A 26,133-nucleotide genomic window follows, 5' to 3' on the forward strand; every position below is an offset into this window, starting at 1 on the left:
CCTTATTAGCCTTTAGAATTGTATTATTTATGACAATACATTACATACATACATAATAAGGCCTTTATTTGAGGGCCTAATTATACCATAACACAGTGGTGTTAGAATTTTCCTGTTTTACAAGCCTCATCAGGCCTGCAAATCAGATTAACAAGTGGAATTGTTAACTCTTGTCATGTCCTGACCAGTAAAGGGGTCATTTTGTTATTGTAGTTGGTCAGGACGTGGAAGGGGTGTGTTTGTTTTGTGTGTTTCGGGGTTTTGGTTTATGTTCTATGTTTTCTGTTTCTATGTGGGTTTTATGGTTCTATTTCTATGTTCAGGGTTTTGGTTTGGCCTTCAATTGGAGGCAGCTGTTCTTCGTTGCTTCTAATTGGAGGCCATATTTAAGTAGGGGTTTTTCTTCATGGGTTTTGTGGGTAGTTGTTTTTCGTATAGTCCTTGTGTCCTTACGGAACTGTTGGTTGGCGTCGATTTATTTTGTTTTAGTGTTCACTTATATATAAATAAAAGAAGATGAGCACGATACCCGCTGCACCTTGGTCCACTTTCTACGACGCACCTGACTCTCAAATGTAAAGTCCCCATATTTGGGGACTCTTATTAGATTTTTTTCATTCAATTCAGTCTGGTATGAGAAGGTAGCCCCTATCGCCAAAAGCGGAAAGCTGAGTATCTTGGCTATTGATTGGTGCCTTCAAATCCTTGGTATGACTTACTACCAAATATGGGCATACACATTTATAAGGGCAGGCCGAGCTGATCACCTAATTTCAAGATGGCTGCTACCTACATTCCGTTTAGCGTTGTGAAGAATAAACAAAATAAACATGGAATACGTTGATACACACCGAAAGCCGGATCTCCACAGACCATGAGGATATCTTATTTGTCTGCCTGTGACCTACGATTATTGATCACCAGCTCCGAGAGTCAATGTTTATTTTACACAACGTTTTCACCAAACGGCAGACAAGGTAAGCTTAGATTTGGTTTTTGTTTAAGCTATAGCTACATTCAAATGAGTCCTTTACTAATAGGAACAAATCTAGCCTATTGCCAATGTTATCTGATAATGTATGACTTAATGGCAACATCGAATGTCCACCGAGTGACTATGTCTTTGCGCATCAAAAATATGATGTTGCCTGCTTACGCACTGTAGTCACCCATATCCCCTGTATGTCCCCCGACACCACCACAATGTGGTGGTGTTGTAGAAAGTACATTTTTATAGTGAACAATAACTTTTAGGCACATCCAGTGTGCAAAAAAACGGTGCAATTACCACATTCGGACACTTTGGAGAGGTTGAAAGGACACTTGAATATACATACCCCATAACACCACCACAATGTTAGAGTGAGGTTGATATAGTAGAAATTGTTTTTATACTGAACACATAGCATTTAGTGATTGCACATATGTAATTGCACTGGAACTATCTCATTTACAGACATACAGTATGTCACTTTGGAGAGGTTTAGGGACACTTGGAAATGTCCCGTGACCACACCTGACACCACTTACTAAAACATCTGCCAATTTCTAGTTGTTATGTCTATCAATCCCATTTTTGGGTGATATTGTTCACATGTTGTGGAAGCCATCTGATGTGTTTCCAGCTCTAGTCATCAAAAATTAACTTATAGCTTGTCAATGAAAGATTACTTTATAAAAAAAATCTATTTAAATTTTTTTATTTTGTGTGCTTGATCTTGTGTATTCTGAACTATATACCTCCTATCTATTTTCTGATCGTTTCCTCATAATCTTCGATGTCTTCTTTCCAAATATACCAAGTTTTTGCATGTCAGAATCATGTAATTACAAATGAATAGCAGTTACTTTTGGGTATGTCTATTTAGGCAGAAATCTACTTTTTGCAATTACATTTAAGAGGTTTTTAATTCACTTGCAACCTGCATTCAGAATGACTGCAAGGGTATGGCAAATGAAATACTGAGACTACCTCAATCATGTAAACTTGGACAGCCATCTCAGTAACGGGTGCAATAAATCCAATTACTAACAGATTTGACTCGTTTAAAAAAAACTGTATGCTAATTATCTTTGTGTACCATAAAATGAATCAACCAAGCAAGGTACATGCAAAACACAGATAATACAGTAAAACAAACTATTCTGAAAATCTCCCTGCAATAAAGCATGCTGAGAAATGTAGAACCCTTCTTGACTAACAAAGAATCATAAAATACCATCCTAAGAAACTATTTGAGAGGAAGGGTTAAAGGTTCAAGGTAGAACCCTTTGCCTTACAAAGAACCCCTTTGGAACCCTTTTTTCTAATATTGTACACCTGTAGAAATTCCAAGTTATTTATTTCTTGGATGAGAGATTTGCTGGTGCCTCTGAGGAGGTCAATCTCTTGGCTACGGCTCTCCATGCTCTACCTCTTGGACTCCAGCCACTGTGTGATATACAGTACCAGTCACAAGTTGGGACACACTCATTCAAGGATTTTTCTTTATTTTTGCTATTTTCTACATTGTAGAATAATAGTGAAGACATCAAAACTACAAAATAACACATATGGAATCATGTAGTAACTGTCATAGATGTCGTCAGAATTGGACCAAGGTGCAGCGGGAACGTGTATGCACATCTTCTTTATTAAATAAAAAGAAGGAAAAACAAACAAAACACGTATACAAAACGCAACAAACGACACTAACAGACACTAAACAGGAGACAACTACCCACAAATCCCAATACAATAACACCCCTATACATAGGACCTTCAATCAGAGGCAATGAGGAACAGCTGCCTCCAATTGAAGGTAGAACTAAAAGGACTAGACTAGAACATAGAAATAACTAACATAGAACATAAACCAACAAACCCCGGAATACATAAACCAAAAACCCCTTTACCTAAATACATAGCCCAAAACACATAAAACAAACACCCCCTGCCACGTCCTGACCAAACTACAATAACAAATAATAATTTTACTGGTCAGGATGTGACAGTAACCAACAAAGTGTTAAACAAATCTAAATATTTTTGAGATTCTTCAAAGTAGCCACCCTTTGCGTTGATGAGAACTTTGCACACTCTTGGCATTCTCTCAACCAGCTTCACCTGGAATGCTTTTCCAACAGTCTTGAAGGAGTTCCCACATATGCTGAGCACCTATTGGCTGCTTTTCCTTCACTCTGCGGTCCAACTCATCCCAAACCATCTCAATTGGGTTGAGGTTGGGTGATTTGTGGAGGCCAGGTCATCTGATGCAGCACTCCCTCACTTTCCTTCTCGGTCAAATAGCCCTTACACAGCCTGGAGTTGTGTTGAGTCATTGTCCTGTTGATAAACAAATGATAGTCCCACTAAGCGCAAACCAGATGGGATGGCGTATTGCTGCAGAATGCTGTGGTAGCCATGCTGGTTAAGTGTGCCTTGAATTTTAAATAAATCACGACAGTGTCACCAGCAAAGCCCCACACCATCACACCTCCTCCTCCATGCTTCATGATGAGAACCACACATCCGGAGATCATCCGTTCACCTACTCTACGTCTCACAAATACACGGTAATTGCAACCAAAAATCTCAAATTTGGACTCATAAGATTGTCTCATCTGCTCCTGCTACGCCCTCTGGTGTTCACCCGGTGTCTTCTTGACCTGCAGTTACTTCCCCTGTACACTCTCGCTCTCTCCCTCTTCCTCTCTGTGTGGTTGTGTGGTTGGAGACAGGTGTGCTGGAGTCAGAGCAGATCCCTATCAGCTGCAACTCGTTCTATAATCAAGACCTCTACAAATACTCAGTCCTGCAACTTCCACTCTGCCAGATCGTAATCTCTGCTCAGTCAGTTCATGATTCTAGCCATTTATGATTATTCAAGATCCTGTTACTCTGCTGTGCCTGTTTTCCTGCCTGACACCATGTATCCTCTCATTGCAGTACCGCTCTGTCTCTGGCTCCTGTCTCCTGTTCCACGTCTCACCACCCAACTATCTTGCTCTGGATTTTACGTACCACTACCTTGGATTCCCCTCAGGACCTGTTTACCCTGTTCTACTCAGCTAACTCCAACCTCAGTCTCCACATCTGTTTTTTCTGCAAATCATCTAAACTACCCCGGATCTGCACTCCATATCTCCCTGTGTAACAATAAATATTTTGGTTCATTCATCCCTGTTTCCTCATCTGAGTCTGCTCTTGGGTTCCCGTGTCGCTCTGCTTAACACTCATTTCCATTGCTTGTTTCTTGGCCCAAGCAAGTATTTTCTTCTTATTGGTGTCCTTTAGTAGTAGTTTCTTTGCAGCAACTCGACCATAAAGGACTGATTCACGCAGTCTCCTCTGAACAGTTGACGTTGAGATGTCTCTGCTACTTGAAGATTGTGAAGCATTTATTTGGGCTGCAATTTCTGAGGCTTGTGACTCTAATGAACATCCTCTGCAGCAGAGGTAACTCTGGGTCTTCCTTTGCTGTGGCAGTCCTCATGAGACAGTTTCATCATAGCGCTTGATGGTTTTTGCAACTGCACTTGAAGAAACTTTCAAAGTTCTTGACATTTTCCGTATTGACTGACCTTCATGTCTTAAAGTAATGATGGTTTCTCTTTGCTTATTTTAGTTTTTCTTGCCATAATATGGACTTGGTCTTTTACCAAATAGGGACATATTCTGTATACCACCCCTACCTTGTCACAACACAACTGATTGGCTCAAATGCAGTAAGGAGGAAAGAAATTCCACGCTAACTTTTAATAAGGCACATCTCTTAATTTAAATGCATTCCAGGTGACTACCTCATGAAGCTGGTTGAGAGAATGCCAAGAGTGTGCAAAGCTGTCGTCAAGGCAAAGGGTGGCTACTTTGAAGAATCTGACATATACATTTGTTTAGATTTGTTTAACACTTTTTTTGGTTACTACATGATTCCATATGTGTTATTTCATAATTTTGATGTCTTCACTATTATTCTACAATGTAGAAAATAATAAAAAAGAAAGAAAAATCCTGGAATGAGTAGGTGTCCAAACTTTTGACTTGTACTGTACATCTCCTGTTTCCAGTATCTCCATCAGCCTCTCATCTTCCTCAATCCCAGCCCTAATCCCGCAGTACTTCTTCGAGATTCAATCCCTGTAGGCTTTAGCAGAGTGCTACAAGAGTGTGACAACAATATGAGAGACTGTGAGAACGTATTGTATAATATCAAGCTGTGATATTGACAATGAGAAGGGTTGTGATTATGCATTTACTTCACAGTAATTACAACTTGAGAGAGCCATTTTAAGAAGATATTTATTGAAATGGATGCATTGCTTTGCCATATCTTCATCATGAAGGGGTTTGTCCACAGTATTTACCATAGTCTTTGTGTACAGTCACTCCAAGTCCTTAATTGCATATTTTTCAACTCTCCTCCTCTTCAGCAGCTGGCTCATATTGGCCTCCAACATGTTCTACAGATAGCGATACAACAGACCCATACAAGAAGGATAAGCCATAGGTACATATAAAAAAAAAAACAGATGGTAAGGTTAAAGGTAATATTTTCATGGAGCAAATTATTTTATTGAATGATATCTTTGCTAAGCCTTGTCCAAAGTCTGTTGGTGAGGTCTTGCTAACTCCTATGATAATTGTCATGTTTGGCTATAGGCTACTACTGCATGAACAGATCTGAGACCAGGCTAGTCTTTAGGTCTACATCAGTGTGTTTTCACCTTGTGGTCTGGGTAGGCTTCCTGCAGCTGAAAAGCCTGGTGGTTCTTTTACAGGCTGACCAGAACATAGAGGGAACACACAGGCACCCGCTCCTCCATACAGAACAGCTTCAGCTCCTCGCGGTTAGGGATGGGCAAAAATTACAAAATATAATTACAAAATGCCATAAAGATCAATGTATCAAAATAAAAATACATGTATTTTGTATTTTAAAATACTTAAATACATTTGCAGGTAGCTGGGCTGAACAGCAACAACATTCTCAGTACAACTGTGATATGTTGTTGTTTATTTACCTTAGTTGAATGCACTGACTTTAAGTCACTCTGGATAAGTGCCTGCTAAATTACCAAAATGTGAAAATGAACTTACAAAAATAAACTGCAAAGCACACTGCGTATTATTATTGGCCTTCTTCTGGGGCGGAGCGTATTAGAATACTACTCAGCATGTTTTGCAATTGCTCATTTTTACGTATATATTTAGTTAATTTAGCAGACACTTATCACACCATAGTGCCATCATAGTTTTGATACCAATGCAGGTTGAAAGGGGGCCACAAAATTGTGAACCAAAAAATAATACAAAAAATATAGAAAAGTATTTTGAAAATACTAATTACAGCTCTTGAAATATCTTGTTACAAAATACATTGGAGTGTAGTTCAGCCCAGTGTAATAGAAATTTGAAAATATTCAGAAGAAATTGAAATACATATCTGAAATACATGTTACAAAAATACTGCCCATCTCTGCTCGCAGTGCTCCCAGCCCTTCAGGGAGAGGGGGTCCTCAGTCACCTCCACCAGGTTTTGCGCCCTCATTGCTGCCCTCTGCTGGTGGAGAAGGGCATGTGCCTCGCACAGGTATGCATCAGAAGACACAGCCTCACTGCTATGCAGTGGTCACAGGTGAACACAGAAGCTGATGATGGCGATTATGATGTCCCTGCTGGGTTAAAAACAACTACATTTGGGTAAATATTGGACAGAACTCATGCTGGATTATTTTGACCCAGCTGGGCTGGGTTGTTGATGTTGGGCTATTGAGCTATGATCCACTGGGTCAGACCAGAAGACTTGAGGTGTGGCTTAGTAAGGGCGAGGCATTCAGATAGTTATTTTTTTCCACCCATGAGAGTAAATGTAATTCCGGTTGAACGCTGAGACTTTTGTATCTTAATCCCAATGTTGGGATAGTTACTACTTTGTTATAACATGTAAATAACATTATGAATTTTATATTAAAAGTCTTGCCATAGATTATCCAGTCGATAAAGGCAACAAAAATATTCAATGTTGTCATGCTAAGCAACTCCAGTGATATATTTGGCCTTGTGTTTAGGTTATTGTCCTGCTGAAAGGTGAATTTGACTCCCAGTGTCTGTTGGAAAGCAGACTGAACCAGGTTTTCCTTTAGGAACGCTTTGTATTCACGACATAAATGTAATTTCTTTGCCACGTAGTTTTACTTTAGTGCCTTATTGCAAACAGGATGCATGTTTAGGAATTTTTTTTATCTGTACAGGCTTCTTTCTTTTCACTCTGTTGTTTAGCTTAGTATTGTGGAGTCACCACAATGTTGTTGATCCATCCTCAGTTTTCTCCTATCACAGACATTAAACCCTGTAACTGTTTTAATGTCACCATTGGCCTCATGGTGAAATCCCTAAGTGGTTTCCTTCCTCTCCGGCAACTTAGTTAGGAAGGACACCTGTATCTTTGTTGTCAGGTGTGTTCCCTCTCCGGCCTCTAGGTCACCAGGCTCCTCGTTAAGGCGCACACCTTTCACCATGCTCACCTTCCGGACAGTAGCAGCACTCTGCGGATGGATTGAGCCGGCACTTTGTACGCAATTAAGAAGAGGACTGCGAGAGGAGATCCAGACGAAACTGGCCTGTCGAGATGACAACCTCTCATTGGACGCACTCATCGTGATAGCCATCTGTCTGGATAACCTACTTCGGGAGTGTCAGTACTCTCATCGCTTCTCTCCCTCCCTCAGTGAACACTTTGGATCAGAAGCTGAACCCATAGAGGTAGGAGACACACTTCTCACCACGGCGGAGCCAGCTTGGGCTCTGTTTCTATTGTGGTCAAGGAGGACACCAGCTCCAGCAGTGTGCAGTAAATCCAAACTCGGAATCCACGAGAGCAGAGGGACAGTCACGTGATCTTCCACCTCCTGGGGCAGGTGTGAGTGTCCCCTCTTCATCACTTTCTGCCAAACCCTTTTTGGTGTCGATCACACTAGTTGACTGTCCCTAATGTGTACTGTTTCTACAGCGTTAGTGGATTCCGGTGCCGCAGGGAACTTTATTGACCAGACTCTTGCCCCCTCTCTTAACATCACCTCATACCCGCTCTCCTCTCCTTTCCTCGATAGTCGACCACAAGGATCTGGGACCATAACACACATCACCAAACCACTCACCCTTACCGTGGAGTACATCCATCAGGAGAACATTCCCTTCTTCATCGCCAGTGCACCAGCTCACAAGATCATCCTCAGCCTCTCTTTGCTTCAACGCCATATCCCCAACATATCATGGTCAAGGATGAAAATCACAGACTGGGCACCTGAATGCCGGAGGACTTGCAATACCATCCCCTGTGCTTCCACGTCAGTTGAGAGTCCTGTGGTTGCCCTTCAACCCAACATCCCGGAGGTATACCAGGACCTGCAGGGGGTATTTTCCAAAACCTGTGCCACCTGTCTCATCACCCCTGGAACTGTGCATTGGACCTGCTTGCAGGTTCTCCGCCCCCGCATCTACCCTCTGTCGGTGGCTGAAACCCAGGCCATAGAGGAGTACGTCCATGAGGCGATCCAATCCCCCCGTCGATGGGGTGGTAATTTAGTCGCCCTCTTGCAGAAGGCGAGAGCCAAATCGGCATGTTCTGAGGGAATGTGCACGGCGGTGACCTGGTCTGGACTTTCCACCGTAGTCGCACCGATTGAAACCCCTACACACCTCCCTGAGCACTCTCGTGACCACCCCTTGAGAGCCCTCTGTTGCCACGAAATAGTGGGGTCATGACAGGCCAACCAGGGTAGGCCCAGCACCACTTGAAACGCAGGAGAATCAATAATAAAGAGACTGATTCTCGCCTTGTGACCCTCCTGCGTAACCATATCTAGAGGAGCTGTGGCCTCCCTAATCAGCCCTTGACCCTAATGGTCGACTATCTAGGGCGTGCACAGGGAAGGGCATATCCACAGGAACAAGGGGGATCCCTAAACTATGGGCAAATCAATGGTCAATAAAATTCCCAGCTGCGCCTGAATCTACGAGCGCCTTATGCTGGGAATGCGGGGAAAACTCAGGAAATTTGCTAAACACATGCATGTGAGCAACAGGGAGCTCTGGGTGAGCCTGGTGCCAACTCACCTGGTGTAACACGATAGTGCCCTGCCTGCTGCCTCGACTCCCTGAGGAACTCCCCTGCACCGACGAGCAGTGTGCCCTCTACTACCACAGATGGCGCAGGGAATGACCCCTTCTCCGGTCGCCCTAAATGCAGCACCTCCTAGCTCCATGGGCGTCGGACGCCCGTGGGTGGCCAGCAGGTTGTCCAGCCAGATGGACAGGTCCACCAGCTGTTCCAACGTGAGGGTGGTGTCTCGGCAGGCCAACTCCCGACGGACGTCCTCGCGCAGACTGCACCGGTAGTGATCGATCAGGGCCCTGTCGTTCCATCCCACGCTGGCGGCCAGGGTCCTGAAGTCCAAAGCAAAATCCTGAGCACTCCTCGTCCCCTGCCTCAAATGGAACTGACGTTCACCTGCCGCTCGACCCTCAGGCGGGTGGTCGAAAACTGCCCGAAAGCGGCGGGTGAACTCTGCGTAATGGTCCAACGCCGTGTCTCCCTCACTCCATACGACGTTGGCCCATTCCAGGGCTTTGCCTGAGAGGCAGGAGATGAGGGCGGACATGCTCTCATGTCCCGAAGGAGCCAGGTGGACGGTCGCCAGGTGGACGGGTTCCAGCTGAAGTAGGAACCCCTGGCGTCCTGCAGCCGTCCCATCATACTCCCTCTGGAGTGCGAGCCAAATCCCACTGGGACCAGGTGAAGGAGGGGTGGACAGTGGAGCCTGCTGTAGTGGGGCTGGTGGAGATGTTGGAGGACCTCCTTCTCTCTCCCATCTTTCCATCGTCTGCAGCACGCGATCCATGGTGGTGCCCAGACGTTGTAACATGGTCGCGTGCTGCTGGACGCGCTCTTCGACCGCAAAAGGGGGTCGTCTGCTCCTGCTGACTCCATCGCAGGTGAGTAATTCTGTAATGCGTCTGTGTAGCTGGTGACATGAGTCAGGCGCAGGACAGCAGATATGAGTAATGAAAGCAATTTACTCAAATAATTCACAATACACGTAGTATAATTACAAGGCCACAAAATATGGACCGCAATACAATAAACAATTACTCACAAACAAACATGGGGGAACAGAGGATTAAATAATGAACAAGTAATTGGGGAATTGAAACCAGGTGTGTAAGACAGACAAAACAAGTGAAAAGTGGATCGGTGAGGGCTAGAAGGCCGGTGACGTCAACCGCCGAACGTCGCCTGAACAAGGAGAGGGACCGACTTCGGCGGAAGTCGTGACAGGGACAACATTCCACAGGCCACAATCCACAGCCTGATCAACTCTATGCGAAGGAGATGTGTCACGCTAAATGCGTAGTCACACCATGTACTGACTGGTTTTCTGATCCACAACCCTAACCTTTTTTGTCTGTGACCAACAGATTGTATTCCCAGTCATGTGAAATCCATAGATTAGAGCCTAATGAATTTATTTAAATTGTTTAATTTCTATATATTAGCTTTAACTCAGTAAAATCTTAGAAATTGTTGCATGTTGCATTTATATATTTTTGTTCAGTGTAGATCCACACCGTAAAAAGCGTCTAGACATTATCTCCCATTTCTTTTAGACTAGCATTTGCTTTTTGTAATAACCTTGCTGTTTGTCTGTCCGACATTTGCGACATTGTTTCAATATTGAAATTTGATCTCCAGCTTTCCTAAGGCAATGAACGTTTTGGGAGTCAGGACGAGACAGACAGGCTGGCAGATTTTCTCAGCCAGTCGAAGTCATGAATCAACATCATTTTTATGGAGATATACAAAGAAATGTCAATAGAAAAACATGAAATGCTGCTAGTTTGCTGTCATTCCAGCTTCAGTTTGAAGTGATGGTGTTAGCTGTGTAGTTGGCTATCTCTTCTGAACAGTGTCCTGGTGAGAGAGCAAATGTTCTATGCCAGGCGAAATCACACATAATTAGCTCATTGTTATGGATGTATCCCAAATAATTACTAGAAAAAAGCTTAAATAAATGAAAATGCAGCTACATTGCTATCATTCTGGCTCATCAAAATAATGTTTTTAATGAAAATATATGTACATTATTATTTGAATACAGTGGGGCAAAAAAGTATTTAGTCAGCCACCAATTGTGCAAGTTCTCCCACTTAAAAAGATGAGAGGCCTGTAATTTTCATCATCAATTTTCAAAAAAAATCCAGAAAATCACATTGTAGCATTTTTTATGAATTTATTTGCAAATTATGGTGGAAAATAAGTATTTGGTCAATAACAAAAGTTTATCTCAATACTTTGTTATATACCCTTTGTTGGCAATGACACAGGTCAAACGTTTTCTGTAAGTCTTCACAAGGTTTTCACACACTGTTGCTGGTATTTTGGCCCATTCCTCCATGCAGATCTCCTCTAGAGCAGTGATGTTTTGGGGCTGTCGCTGGGCAACACAGACTTTCAACTCCCTCCAAAGATTTTCTATGGGGTTGAGATCTGGAGACTGGCTAGGCCACTCCAGGACCTTGAAATGCTTCTTACGAAGCCACTCCTTCGTTGCCCGGGTGGTGTGTTTGGGATCATTGTCATGCTGAAAGACCCAGCCACGTTTCATCTTCAATGCCCTTCCTGATGGAAGGAGGTTTTCACTCAAAATCTCACGATACATGGCCCCATTCATTCTTTCCTTTACACGGATCAGTCGTCCTGGTCCCTTTGCAGAAAAACAGCCCCAAAGCATGATGTTTCCACCCCCATGCTTCACAGTAGGTATGATGTTCTTTGGATGCAACTCAGCATTCTTTGTCTTCCAAACACGACGAGTTGAGTTTTTACCAAAAAGTTCATCTGACCATATGACATTCTCCCAATCCTCTTCTGGATCATACAAATGCTCTCTAGCAAACTTCAGACGGGCCTGGACATGTACTGGCTTAAGCAGCGGGACACGTCTGGCACTGCAGGATTTGAGTCCCTGGCGGCGTAGTGTGTTACTGATGGTAGGCTTTGTTACTTTGGTCCCAGCTCTCTGCAGGTCATGTACTAGGTCCCCCCGTGTGCTTCTGGGATTTTTGCTCACCGTTCTTGTGATAATTTTGACCCCACGGGGTGAGATCTTGCGTGGAGCCCCAGATCGAGGGAGATTGTCAGTGGTCTTGAATGTCTTCCATTTCCTAATAATTGCTCCCATAGTTGATTTCTTCAAACCAAGCTGCTTACCTATTGCAGATTCAGTCTTCCCAGCCTGGTGCAGGTCTACAATTTTGTTTCTGGTGTCCTTTGACAGCTCTTTGGTCTTGGCCATAGTGGAGTTTGGAGTGTGACTGTTTGAGGTTGTGGACAGGTGTCTTTTATACTGATAACAAGTTTAAACAGGTGCCATTAATACAGGTAACGAGTGGAGGACAGAGGAGCCTCTTGAAGAAGTTACAGGTCTGTGAGAGCCAGAAATCTTGCTTGTTTGTAGGTGACCAAATACTTATTTTCCACCATAATTTGCAAATAAATTCATTAGAAATCCTACAATGTGATTTTCTGGATTTTTTTCTTATTTTGTCTGTCATAGTTGACGTGTACCTATGATGAAAATTACAGGCCTCTCATCTTTTTAAGTGGGAGAACTTGCACAATTGGTGGCTGCCTAAATACTTTTTTGCCCCACTGTATGTTTGTAACCAGTAACCAGTATAAAAGTGATAATGCCGGTGTCTGAAGGACATAAAAGTCGGTGTCTGAAGGATATACAGTGCATTCGATAGTATTCAGACCCCTTGACTTTATCCACATTTTGTTACATTTCAGCCTTATTTTAAAATGGAGAAAAAAATGATCAATCTACACACAATACCCCATTATGACACATTTTTGGCAAAATGTAAAATTGAAATAACTGAAATACCTTATTTACATAAGTATTCAGAACCTTTGCTATGAGATTTGAAATTGAGCTCAGGTGCATCCTGTTTCCATTGATCATCCTTGAGATGTTTCAAGACCAGAGAATCGTGTGTCTCATGGTCTGAGAGTTCTTTAGGTGCCTTTTGGCAAACTCGAAGTGGGCTGTCATGTTACTTTTACTGAGGAGTGGTTTCCTTCTGGCCACTCTACCATAAAGGCCTGATTGGTGGAGTGCTACAGAGATGGTTGTCTGTCTGGAAGGTTCTCCAATCTCCACAAAGAAACTAAAGCTCTGTCAGAGTGACCATCGGGTTTTTGGCCACCTCCCTGACCAAGGCCCTTCTCCCCCATTGCTTAGTTTGGCTGGGCGGCCATCTCTAGGAAGAGTCTTGGTGGTTCCCAACTTCTTCCAATTAAGAATGATGGAGCCCACTGTGAATACTTTCCGAATGCACGGTGTGTGTATATATATATAGTACCACTCATTCAAGGGTTTTTCTGTATTTTTACTATTTTATTTGTACTACTTTTACTATTTTCACCCTGTTGGTGAGGTTAATGACCCCCATAAATACCTGTCCCCCTTTTCTCTCTCTACTCTACAGAATGGACTCTTGGAAAGCCCTTTGTTAACATATAGAGAGTATGGTAACATCAAAAGGTTGGGAGCGGAACAATATTTCGGTAATCCAACCAGTTGAAAGTATCCATTGGTACTTAAAGAATATGATGTCAGATCAGTTGTCGTCTGAGTCATTATTACTGATGATAGAACTACATAAACTGTATCTTGGAAAGTCTACACATTCTAGTAATCAGATTCACATGGAATTGTTGTGCAATTTAAATGTTCAAATATGAAACTATTTGTGAAAAGATGAAATGTAATTTTAGTTTTTAAAATAAGAGAATTGTTTGGCGATGTTTTTCATCTGCAGGGACTGAGAAACTGGTCAGAATTGAAGGAATGATGGATAGAGCTAAATACAGGGAAATTCTTGAGGGAAAACTGTTTCAGTCTTCCAGAGATTTGAGACTTGGACGGACGTTCACCTTCCAGCAGGACAATGGCCCTAATCATACTGCTAAAGCAACACTTGAGTGGTTTAAGGGGAAACATCTAAATGTCTTGGAATGGCCTAGTCAAAGCCCAGACCTCAATCCAATGGAGAATCTGTGGTATAACTTAAAGATTGCTGTACACCAGCGGAACCTATCCAACTTGAAGGAGTGGAGCAGTTTTGCCTTGAAGAATGGGAAAAAAATCCCAGTGACTAGATGTGCCAAGCTTATAGAGACAGAGAGACTTGCAGCCGTAATTGCGGCAAAAGGTGTGTCTTCAAAGTATTGACTTTTGGGGGGGGGGTGAAGAGTTATGCACGCTCAAGTTTTCAGTTTTTTTGCCTTATTTCTTGTTTGTCTCACAAGAAAAAAAATGTTGCATCTTCAAAGTGGTAGGCATGTTGTGTAAATCAAATGATACAACCCCCCCCAAAAAATCTGTTTTAATTCCAGGTTGTAAGACAACAAAATAGGAAAAATGCCAAGGGCGTGAATACTTTCACAAGCCACTGAATGCACGAATTGTTCCGAACTGTTTCAAATGGGAAGCATGCAGACACGTTAATCATTATACTATATTTTGTACATTCCTTGTGCTGATATAAAATTGTTTAGTGCAAATCCAACCCTTGTAATTTAAGTTGTGAGATGTCTGGAAGCAGGAGCTGATGGGATCCTACTACTTCCAAGTTCAATGCCAGATACTTTTCTCCCAGAAGGTCTGAGTGGCACTTGAAATAGAGGTGACAATGATAATGAAGATGGTTTGCCTTAGACTACCACAACAATTACATGGTCTATGCTAAATGTGTTTACATTTTAAAAGAAAGAAAGAGAAGTTAGGCTATAAGAAATACATTTTATTCAATGGGGCAAGGCAAAACAGAGATGACATGCAAAACAATAAATTTCACCCATACAACAATACAGCCCATTATTAAACTACTGTACAGTATGTTGACAATATCATAAACAATAGTATTTTACATTTTGTTCTAAATTACATTTTATATATTCATACCTGTGTACATAAGTACATTTCTGTGAAATTGTGTTTCTGTTTAATCAGCCGTTATAGCTACACCTACATTCAGTTTCAGGGGGCACTTTTGTCATGACAACAAGGGGAAGGTGCTCTCTTCTCAAACGGCGCAACAGAATAATTCAGATTGACCAAGGCACAGCATATGACAACTATTTTGTCTAACTGAGGGATGTCTCCTTTCATATCTGGAAAAGGACAAAGTAGTAGAAGTAGAAACTGATGCTGGTGCAGCATTGGTCATCTTCACAGTGGGAATGCAGTCGACATGGGTGTCTTGATAGAGGTCAGCTGATGAACCTACAGTACATAAACAAATGAAAAGCACACCTTTTTAGAAAATAATTTATTCAGTCCACCTATACCATCAGAGCTCTTGATTGTTTGGTTATGTTAAATTCATTCAGGTGTTTTAGTGTCATAAAGATTAAATCTATTCTTGGGCTGGAACAACCAATAGTCAACACAGCAGGTTGTCCTATCCCATTGAAGCCTTTGTCACGACTTCCGCCGAAGTTGGTTCCTCTCCTTGTTCGGGCGACGTTCGGCGTCGCCGGTCTTCTAGCCATCATCGATCCACTTTTCATTTTCCATTTGTTTTGTCTTGTCTTCCCACACACCTGGTTTCAATTCCATCATTACATGTTGTGTATTTAACCCTCTGTTCCCCCCTATGTCCTTGTCCGGAATTGTTTATTGTAAGTGCTTGTGCACGTTATGTCTGGTGTGCACCGGGTTTTATACCCAGTTATTGTTTGTTCTGTTTTCCGGTGGTTTTTATTATTAAACTGCGCAATTGGAAACACAGTTTTTGCTCTCCTGCGCCTGACTTCTCTGCCGCCAGTACGCACCCCTTACACTTTGTCCTATGCTGTAATGTCTATACATTTAACCTCTTATGAATAAAGTTCGCAACACATTATCATCGGGTCAGTGTAACTAGATGTAACGGCCGTCGTAGGAAGTGGATCAAAATGCAGCGGGTACGTGAATGCTCATATTTATTTTATTACGAACTCCACACAAAACAACAAAACGAAACCACGAACGACAGCTAACAGTTCTGCAGGCTAAACATAGCAGTGCACGAATACAACTTCCCACAAAAGGACAGGTGAAAACAGGCTACCTAAGTATGACTCTCAATCAGCAACAACGATGTACAGCTGTTCCTGATTGAGAGCCATACCAGGCCAACACAAAGAAATACACAACATAGATAGAACCTAGAATACGACACAAAGAACATAACCCAAAAACCCCGGAATACTCAAACCAAACACCCCTCTACATAAACACACACCCCGAACCACATAAAACAAATACCCCCTGCCACGTCCTGACCAAACTACAATAACAAATGACCCCTTTACTGGTCAGAACGTGACCCTAGAGTTGTTTTGGACAATAACATCCTCCTCCAGGCTAGTTGGACGTCATATTGTACAATTTTTGTCTCCCCTTTTCGTAGGTCTAGATTAGATGGTTGCATTCAAGACAAGGTTGTTTTTAGGTTACCCCGTTATTTGTTGTATTACAAAATATTATGCTGATGTCTCCAGTCATATAAAGTGTAGTAGAATTGCATGAAATGTGTTTATCAAAGACCACATTTTTCCTGGGCAAAGGAAATTAAATAAATGTCTCTATAGACTATAGGCCTACGCCACTACTCACTTAGCCATGCACAGTAATTAGATTGAGTTATATTAATAGCCTAAGAAATTATGACTATCCTATCTATTCATCACATTAGGAATAGTAGGCTTACATTAATCTGCAAATGTGATGATAGATGGGTGCAATGCTTTATTACAAGTGCATTTTTATGGGGGAAAGAATTGCTTACCCAAAACTCCAAAGTCATGCGCTGCCTATGACAGAGACCCATGCTAATAGTTAGAAAACTAGCTATTTAGCTAGCTAATGTTTCCTAACATACTCTTGTCGTCAACACCTGGTTAGCATAATAGCTAACAGCTAAACTAACCTCGAAAACGATCAGATTTACCAGTGATGAAATGATCGGAGCAGACCCTGTTCTGATAGCAGGTCTTGATGGGCAAAACGTTTTTTTCGCCTTGTCTTTCATGACTTGTTAGAGCAGCCAAATACTGCACAGAAATTAACTAGTTTTAGGCACTGTTATCATGCAGCTTGGGGTACCCACTCAGCTGTTGTTGTCAGAAGAATTTATGCGGTCTTCCAACATGGCCGCCAGAATGCGTTGTACCACAGCTGGCAACCTTCTATTGTTCATTTTGGCGGCATGGTGGCACTGTTGGACAGGAAAAAACATTCATGCAAGCTCATTGGCTCAGAGTGGCCATATTGTTTGGAAAATATAGCTTTTGAAGATGTGCCTCCATAGATGCTACAGTATATACCAAATTTGGTGCCAATCAGTTCTGGAGAAGAAGACATTTAAAACTTCTTATGGATAGGGGGCACTATTTTCACGTCTGGATGAAAAGCGTGCCCAAAGTAAACTGCCTGCTACTCAGGCCCAGAAGCTAGGATATGCATAGAATTAGTAGGTTTGGATAGAAAACACTCTGAAGTTTCTAAAACGGTTTGAATAATGTCTGTGAGTATAACAGAACTGATTTGGCAGGTGAAACCCCGAGCACAATCCATCCAGGGAATTTCTTTTTTGAGGTCAATCTGTTTTCCATTAGTTTCTATGGGAAGCCCTTTTTAATAGGAATATGGTTGCAGTTCCTATGGCTTCCACTAGATGTCAACAGTCTTTAGAAATTGGTTGATGTTTTTCTTTTGAGAAATGAAGAAGTAGTCCTGTTCTTTCCATGTGTCACTCAGATGGACTCAAGTCTTTTGGTGCGCGTGACCTGGAACGCGCTTCACGTTGTTTTTATCCGGTATTGAACACAGTATTTCCCATCTTAAATTGTATCAATTATTTTCGTTTTAGGGTACCTAAAGTTGGATTAGGAACGTTGTTTGAAATGTTTGGACCAAGTTTACAGTTTTAGAAACTTTAGAGTGTTTTCTATCCAAATCTACTAATTATATGCATATTCTCCTTTCTGGGCAAGAGTAGTAACCAGTTTAAATCGGGTACGTTTTTTTATCCGGCTGTGAAAATACTGCCCCCTAGCCCCAACATAACACACGAGGATAAAAAAAACATGACTGTAAACAATTCATTACAACAACAATAAAGGATTTAAGAAACAAACTTTCAAATGAAATGAAACTTCTTGGCAGGGAAAAACTAATTTGAATAAATGTGGGTTTTGACACTCTTATGTAGGTGTCATAACCAGACATAAAATAATGCAATATATGTCACAACAGGTGTAAATATGTGGGTCATGACAGTTATGACCATATTATGACAGGTTATGACAAGTTATGTCAGCTGTTATGACATAGTATGACATGGTTATGACCGTATAATAACGTGTTATGACACTGAGTGTCAAGTAAGTGTTATTGAAGTTTCTTATCCTACAGAAAGTAATTTTCTTTTGCATTGCTCCAGACCGCGTCTCTCGCTGTGCGGAATGCAAACAGGATTATCACCGTGTGGGACCATTCAGTGTTTTCTTCCCAAGGCAATGAGCAACCTCCACATCATTCTCCATGTAATTCTTTCCATGCTCAGGTGCCACATTCAGGCAGATATCTATCACCTTTTGTTTGACATTTTCGCTGGTCTATTTTCGCTGGTCTCATTTTCGCTGACACAGAGCCCACCCCCGCCAGACGCACCACCATAGAAGCGACGGTTTTCTCCAGTACAGCACAATTTTTACAAACTTTTTTACATTTTCTTTATGTCTTGAGTCTTGCTGAATGCAAAATTCACAGACGCCTTGAGCTCTTTGATACATGATGCGTTCTCCTTCACCATCTTCTCCAGGTTGTCAGCGCTCTCGTTTGTTTTAGCCGTAACTGCTTGGATGATGTTCGACTGCACATCATAAAGTGAGAGATCATTTCGCTTCATCTTGTGGATAGGGCTGTATTAGGAGCTATTCACTGGGGTATCTGAGTCATTCGAAACCCCTTCCCCATCAGTAAGCATTTCAGCTTTTTTCCATCTACGTAACATTGCAAAAATCAGAAACTTTCTGTCCAAAAATGACGCAGAAAAATTAATCCATGCTTTTGTTACTTCTAGGCTCGACTACTGCAATGCTCTACTTTCCGGCTACCCGGATAAAGCACTAAACAAACTTCAGTTAGTGCTAAATACGGCTGCTAGAATCCTGACTAGAACCAAAAAATTTGATCATATTACTCCAGTGCTAGCTTCCCTACACTGGCTTCCTGTTAAGGCAAGGGCTGATTTCAAGGTTTTACTGCTAACCTACAAAGCATTACATGGGCTTGCTCCTACCTATCTTTCCGATTTGGTCCTGCCGTACATACCTACACGTACGCTACGGTCACAAGACGCAGGCCTCCTAATTGTCCCTAGAATTTCTAAGCAAACGGCTGGAGGTAGGGCTTTCTCCTATAGAGCTCCATTTTTATGGAATGGTCTGCCTACCCATGTGAGAGACGCAGACTCAGTCTCAACCTTTAAGTCTTTACTGAAGACTTATCTCTTCAGTAGGTCCTATGATTAAGTATAGTCTGGCCCAGGAGTGTGAAGGTGAACGGAAAGGCTGGAGCAACGAACCGCCCTTGCTGTCTCTGCCTTGTCGGTTCCCCTCTTCCCACTGGGATTCTCTGCCTCTAACCCTTTTACAGGGGCTGAGTCACTGACTTACTGGTGTTCTTCCATGCCGTCCATGGGAGGGGTGCGTCACTTGAGTAGGTTGAGCCACTGACGTGGTCTTCCTGTCTGGGCTGGCGCCCCCCCTTGGGTTGTGCCGTGGCGGACATCTTTGTGGGCTATACTCGGCCTTGTCTTCGGACGGTAAGTTGGTGGTTGTAGATATCCCTCTAGTGGTGTGGGGGCTGTGCTTTGGCAAAGTGGGTGGGGTTATATCCTGCCTGTTTGGCCCTGTCCGGGGGTATCATCGGATGGGGCCACAGTGTCTTCTGATCCCTCCTGTCTCAGCCTCCAGTATTTATGCTGCAGTAGTTTATGTGTCGGGGGGCTAGGGTCAGTCTGTTACATCTGGAGTATTCTCTTGTCTTATCCAGTGTCCTGTGTGAATGTAAATATGCCCTCTCTAATTCTCTCTTTCTTTCTTTCTTTCTTTCTTTCTCTCGGAGGACCTGAGCCCTAGGACTACCTGGCATGATGACTCCTTGCTGTCCCCAGTCCACCTGGCCATGCTGCTGCTCCAGTTTCAACTGTTCTGCCTGCGGCTACGGAACCCTGACCTGTTCACCGGATGTGCTTGTTGCACCCTCGACAATTACTATGATTATTATTATTTGACCATGCTGGTCATTTACGAACATTTTAACATCTTGACCATGTTCTGTTATAATATCCACCCGGCACAGCCAGAAGAGGACTGGCCACCCCTCATAGCCTGGTTCCTCTCTAGGTTTCTTCCTAGGTTTTTGGCCTTTCTCAGGAGTTTTTCCTAGGGAGTTTTTCCCAGCCACCGTGCTTCTTTCACATGCATTGCTTGCTGTTTGGGGTTTTAGGCTGGGTTTCTGTACAGCACTTTGAGATTTCAGCTGATGTACGAAGGGCTATATAAATAAATTTGATTTGATTTGATTTGATTTGAGTCAGGGACAAGGGATAGCTGTCTTGCTCTTGATTAATCATGTTCAGTAGCTAGGCTAACCTTTTCCTGACTACATCCTTGTGGCTAGCGTTGGCTTTTTTACCTTTTCCTCTTGAGTCCCCAACAACCAGATGTTCTGGTTTTCAGGGGAAATAGAAAGAGAGCGTGTGACATGACTTCCACTTTTGGACTTTAACAAGAGTCGTCACTAGTTACGACAGACAAAGTCATAATTATGGCTAAACCCCGCCTATTTCTACAATTTAGTTTCAGGCGTTTCCTTTACGCCTGCTACGTTAGGTTATGAGGGAGCAGTGAGTGAACACCATAGAAGAAGACCAAAATATGAATACAAAGATGGAAAAGGCCTGTGGCTCCCCCTGTCTCCTAAAGTGGGAATGCACCACATCTGTACTCTATTTGACGCATGCTAAGACTACAATAAACATATTACAATATGGAGAAATTATCATACTCTGCCTCTAGTTTTGTTAGATGTTCTAAGTCAAGAGAGTAATGAAGTTCAAGTTCAATTCTTCCATTTGCCACACAGAGGAAGAATGTACAGTGGTTTGTTGGATATGACAGTAACATAGAAATATGTAAATACACTACAGTATATATGAGAATATTCCAAGATGGAACCTGAAAACTGCTGAGTTGAACAAAGATTATTATACACCAAAGCCATCATTCAGAATGATTTAAATATGGCTTTTAGAGTAGGACAGGTAGGGGGCAGATGTTTGTGAGAGTGAGTGAAGTCCAGTTTTGAAACTAACCTTTTTCAAACCTGTTCCGAGTCATGTTTTTCTCAGGACCAAACCATTGTGCAGCTCTATTGTCTGGGCCTAGAAAAGAGTCCAACTGGATTTGTATGACAATGGAATTCAATCTAAAGGGAGCATGAGGTTGACATGTGCTTAGTGTCATGGGGGCAGATATATAGAACAGTTTGTGCTGACATGATAACTCACCTGATTTTACTAACAATGCTCTGTCCTTTTTTCTGACACATAAAAGGCTCTGGGACGAGGACAGGCCTGTCCTATTGACCTACACAGTCATGATGGGTAAGGTAAGCAGAACATATCATTGTCCTAAAAAAACATTACAGACTGCCTTTGAAGTCTATTGCAATTCAAGTTCAGGTTTAGTCATAAGGGTTTTGTGTGAAATCATAATTGATGTACGATCCCAGGAAAATTGTTGCCTGGTTCCAGATATGATTGTGCTGTATACCCAACTCCTGTAGCAGTTGTTTGGCATGGCATTGACAATGACCATGACAATAGGTGTTAGTGAGTCAGCACATACAGATCTGGGACCAGGCTAGGAAAATAGTACTTGAGGGGTTCTCCTATCCTTTCTATCATTCTCAAAAATACTTGCGATGTCAATTTCATGTGTAAATCCAAATAAAGAGGTGTTTTTCACCCAGAAAGAAGGTTCTAAGCTAGTTTGATTAAAATGTAGAGATGTTTTTGTGTTTGTATTCCCATTAATTTAGAGGCTTTCATTGAAATCTAGAGATCTGCTTCTGCCTGTATTCCCATTAACTTTAGAGGCTCTCTGTTCAGATCATCTTTTACGAGGGCAGGAATTTTGAGGGACGCCACTATGAGTGCAGTGGTGACTGCGCTGACATGCACTCCCACTTCTCCCGTTGTAACTCCATCCGGGTGGACAGTGGGTGCTGGGTGGCCTATGAGAAGTCTAACTATTCTGGGTACCAGTATATGCTGACAAGAGGGAAGTACCCCGACCACCACCGCTGGTCCGGCTTCAACGACTGCATCCGCTCCTGTCGCATCATCCCCGCTGTGAGAACAACTTCATCTTGACTGACATGACACAACATAGCACAAACAAATGCTCTTGAATCTGTTATACCTTCATAAACAGTTATGACAGCTGACACAAGTTAGACATGGGTGCATATGCAATTGATTTGGCACAAACTTGTATTTGTGAGAGGTATTGACATGTTGAATGCACCGAGCTGTCTGTTTTGAACTACTGGCACACAGCTCGGACACCCATGCGTACCCCACAAGACATGCCACCAGAGGTCTCTTCACAGTCCCCATGTCCAGAACAGACTATGAGAGGCGCACAGCACTACATAGAGCCATGACTACATGGAACTCTATTCCACATCAAGTAACTCATGCCAGCAGTAAAATTTGAGGATCTTATCCCGATCTTATCCCGGTATTGGGATTCATTGTCATGTGACCATGGCGGGGAATTCAAAACTGCAAGAGTAATCATTTCAAATAATCAAATAATCAACTATTTTCCTCCATTTGAAAGATATATCTCCTAAATCTAACCACGCTGTCCGATTTTCAGAGGCTTTACGGAGAATTCATAAAGTTAGGTTATGTTAGGAGAGTACATTGACAATAGCTGTGTGTAATGTTTAGCCATTTCAAAGAAGGGCATCAACAGACAGAAAACTAGCTAGAATTATGCACTTACCTTTGACAATCTGCATCAGATGACACTCATAGGACATTATGTTATACAATACATGCATTTTTAGTTCCATCAAGTTCATATTTATATCCAAAAACAGCATTTACAGTCGCGGTGAAATTCAGAATTTTTTTCGGCTCGAATGCTCCCAGTGAATCCAGCATTACAAATCACGGAATTACTATTCGAAAACATTGGTAAATTATAATATTGTCATTCAAAGAATAATATATTATCATCTCGTAATTGCTACCGAATGGCCAGATCTCAAAATAACTTTACTGGGAAATCACATTTTGCAATAAACTGGGTACTATGCTAACAACAGCAAGCTAAGCTATAAGCTAAGCTAAGCTATACAGTTAGCATTAGCATCATCTAATATCGATAATAACATTCTAAATATCCCCTTACCTTTGATTATCTCCATCAGAAGGCGCTGCCAGCGATCCCAGGTCCAGAACAAATGTGGTTTCTTTTGACAAAGTTCATAATTTATGTCCAAATAGTTAGCGTTCAGTAGGCTCCCACAAAATGAGGTGGGCAGTGTAAAGTCACGCCGAAAAGCTAAAGAAAACCTAGTAAATAATCTATTTACGTTTGTTTAAACATGTCAAACGTTGTTTAGCATTAATCTTTTGGTCCATTTTTAACGTGAAACATCAGTAAACATCAGTAATATTTTCACACAACCTATCAAGTGTCTAGAATAAACGATTATGACAAAGACACTCTTCTCAGATTTATGCGCAGGCGCAAAAAATGAAGTGATGACGTGTCAACTTGTAAGCATTCTAATTCGGTCTGTATTAATCACAGATGCTTCAAACAACTTTCTAAAGATCGTTGACATCTAGTGGAAGCCTTAGGAGTTGCGAACTGAATCCTTTCTCACTATGGTATCTATAAAACAATGACACTAAATAGTACAGTCACAAAATTCAATTTTTTTTTATCTATTTTTCACAGGTTTTTGCCTGCAATATGAGTTTTGTTATACTTAGACACCATTCAAACTGTTTTAGAAAATTCAGAGTGTTTTCTATCCAAACCTGAACAATAATATGCATATTCTAGCTTCTGAGTTGGTGTAGGAGGCAGTTAAAAATGGGCACATAAACTTTTTCCAAAATTCTCAATACTGCCCCCTAGATTAAACAGGTTAAAAAACAGATAACTGTGAAGCAACACAAACATAGACACATGCATACAAACACACGATAACATATGTACTATACACACATGTACACATGGATTCTGTGTTATGCATATGTGGTAGTAGAGTAAAGGCCTGAGGGCACACAATTAATATATTGTGAAATCTGTTATGAATGTATTGTAATGTTTTCCAAACTGCCTTAATTTTACTGGACCCCAGGAAGAGTAGCTGCTGCCTTGGCATGGGGATGGGGATCCATAATAAATACACATACAAACTTTTATTTAGGAATGTTTGTATGAGGTATGCCTTGCCATTTGAAATTTACCAAAACACTTTTGTTTGAATCAATACAGGCTTAAATGTAACTGTCAGATTCAGATTCAAGATTCCTATAAATTTACATCAGCTGTCATGACTGATTAGAACACCTTACATAATTGTTATGACAATATTGTGTGTACCTAGGGAGCCTTCATACTAAGTGTTCAGACCTAAAAGTCTGATATAGAAAACCATTATTTCAGTTCTTTAAAGTGAATAAATTTTCTCCTTGCGCAGTATAATGGAAACTACAGGATGAAGATCTTTGAGAGATCAGACTTTGGGGGCAAGATGATGGAGTTGAGCGATGACTGTCCCAACCTGCAGGACCGCTTCCACCTGAGAGACATCTCATCCTGCAATGTCATGGAGGGCTACTGGATCCTTCATGAGCACCCCAACTACAGGGGTCGTCAGTACTTCCTACGCCCTGGCGAGTACAACAAGCACAGCGACTGGGGCAGCATGAGCTCCACCAGTGGCTCAGTGCGTCGCGTCATAGAGCTGAAGCAAACCAACCAATAAAGCAGTCTCTAGATCTCTCTCCAGCCAGGCTAGATCTCTCTAAAAGCCTGTAGAATTCTGTACAGGGGTTGACAAAATGAGTCAATCTCAACATATGGTTGGTGTCAGGGAATAAGGAGATTGTCCTTTAATAATTAGTATCACTGGATGATAATATGACTGGGCTGGAGCAAGAAAGCAGTGTCTTGGAATCCTGGTGTAGTTGTACAAAGAGCATTTAGAAGGCTTTATGCAGACAGAAGTGCATTTACACACACCCTCCGCTCACATTGAATAATAAACCAGTGGATGGTAGGATGGAACAGTATATTTAATGGTGTCCCTAATGCAGCGGCAAAGACAGTTGCAACTTCTTCCAACTGAGGAGCCTGCTTAAATTGTTGTGGTGTTTTAACAATATTCTGACCTCCTAAATCGAAACACATGAATTTGTGTCTGAGGCAAAATCACTTTGTTAACTTGTCAATGTAACACTTGTCATGGAAATTGCCACCAGGGACTCAAAAGTCAAACTTGAATGAATCATTCTTTATTATCAGAAAGCTGGAGAGGTCACAGTCAAACTTAGATGCATAAAGTACCGATCTGAAGTGAGCTCTTTCGGGGCAGTCCTTTAAGTTCTTATATACTGCTTACACAGACAAGCTACTGTATATAGGCATTGTTCATAGGCTTGGTTCCTGCATGCGTCTGGTACCGGGTCCTATCTTAACTTATAGAACATTCTGACAAAAGGTCTGAGGAGGGGGTCATGACCGTCTCCCACTCATATCTCTACCAAGCACCCACAGGAACCAATGATTGTATGAGACAAGATGTACAATTCAAGGCTGTCTCCAGACTATGCATTTATCCTCCACATTCCCTACTTTTAATCACTTATATGATAATAATCGTTACAAATTTAATGAGAAACACTTTCAAACCCTTCTTTCTGGGTAAAACAAT

General features: G+C 41.9%; 1 protein-coding gene and 1 long non-coding RNA gene across 3 annotated transcripts; both read left to right on the forward strand.

Annotated features, from left to right (window-relative positions):
• Positions 1-474: 474 nt before the first annotated feature.
• LOC115194070 (gamma-crystallin S-1-like) lies at positions 475-25,779 on the forward strand. 2 transcript variants are annotated; one of them, XM_029753412.1, is made up of 5 exons: positions 941-977; positions 6,469-6,572; positions 21,720-21,774; positions 22,262-22,519; positions 24,898-25,779. In XM_029753412.1, exons 3-5 carry the CDS (start codon positions 21,763-21,765, stop codon positions 25,183-25,185), a joined length of 558 nt encoding a protein of 185 aa, XP_029609272.1. In that variant the 5' UTR covers positions 941-977; positions 6,469-6,572; positions 21,720-21,762; the 3' UTR covers positions 25,186-25,779. The 2 variants fall into 2 exon arrangements, with proteins under 2 accessions (XP_029609271.1, XP_029609272.1); XM_029753411.1 differs by lacking the exon at positions 6,469-6,572 and having other exon boundaries at positions 475-977; positions 22,277-22,519.
• Positions 3,794-4,159, forward strand: LOC115194071 (uncharacterized). Its single transcript, XR_003878280.1, has 2 exons — positions 3,794-3,832; positions 3,929-4,159. It is a non-coding gene; the product is annotated as an uncharacterized LOC115194071 (long non-coding RNA).
• Positions 25,780-26,133: the final 354 nt, after the last annotated feature.

Source organism: Salmo trutta, chromosome 5, assembly GCF_901001165.1.
Source record: "Salmo trutta chromosome 5, fSalTru1.1, whole genome shotgun sequence".
NCBI classification, from domain to species: domain Eukaryota; kingdom Metazoa; phylum Chordata; class Actinopteri; order Salmoniformes; family Salmonidae; genus Salmo; species Salmo trutta.

Excerpts from the sequence above, each read along its gene's own strand:
- LOC115194070 (XM_029753411.1), top strand. The coding sequence starts at position 937 with ATGTTTATTTTACACAACGTTTTCACCAAACGGCAGACAAG. Across the intron at positions 21,775-22,276 it reads ACACAGTCATGATGGGTAAG|ATCATCTTTTACGAGGGCAG; the intron begins GTAAGCAGAACA and ends CTCTCTGTTCAG. Across the intron at positions 22,520-24,897 it reads CCTGTCGCATCATCCCCGCT|TATAATGGAAACTACAGGAT; the intron begins GTGAGAACAACT and ends CTCCTTGCGCAG.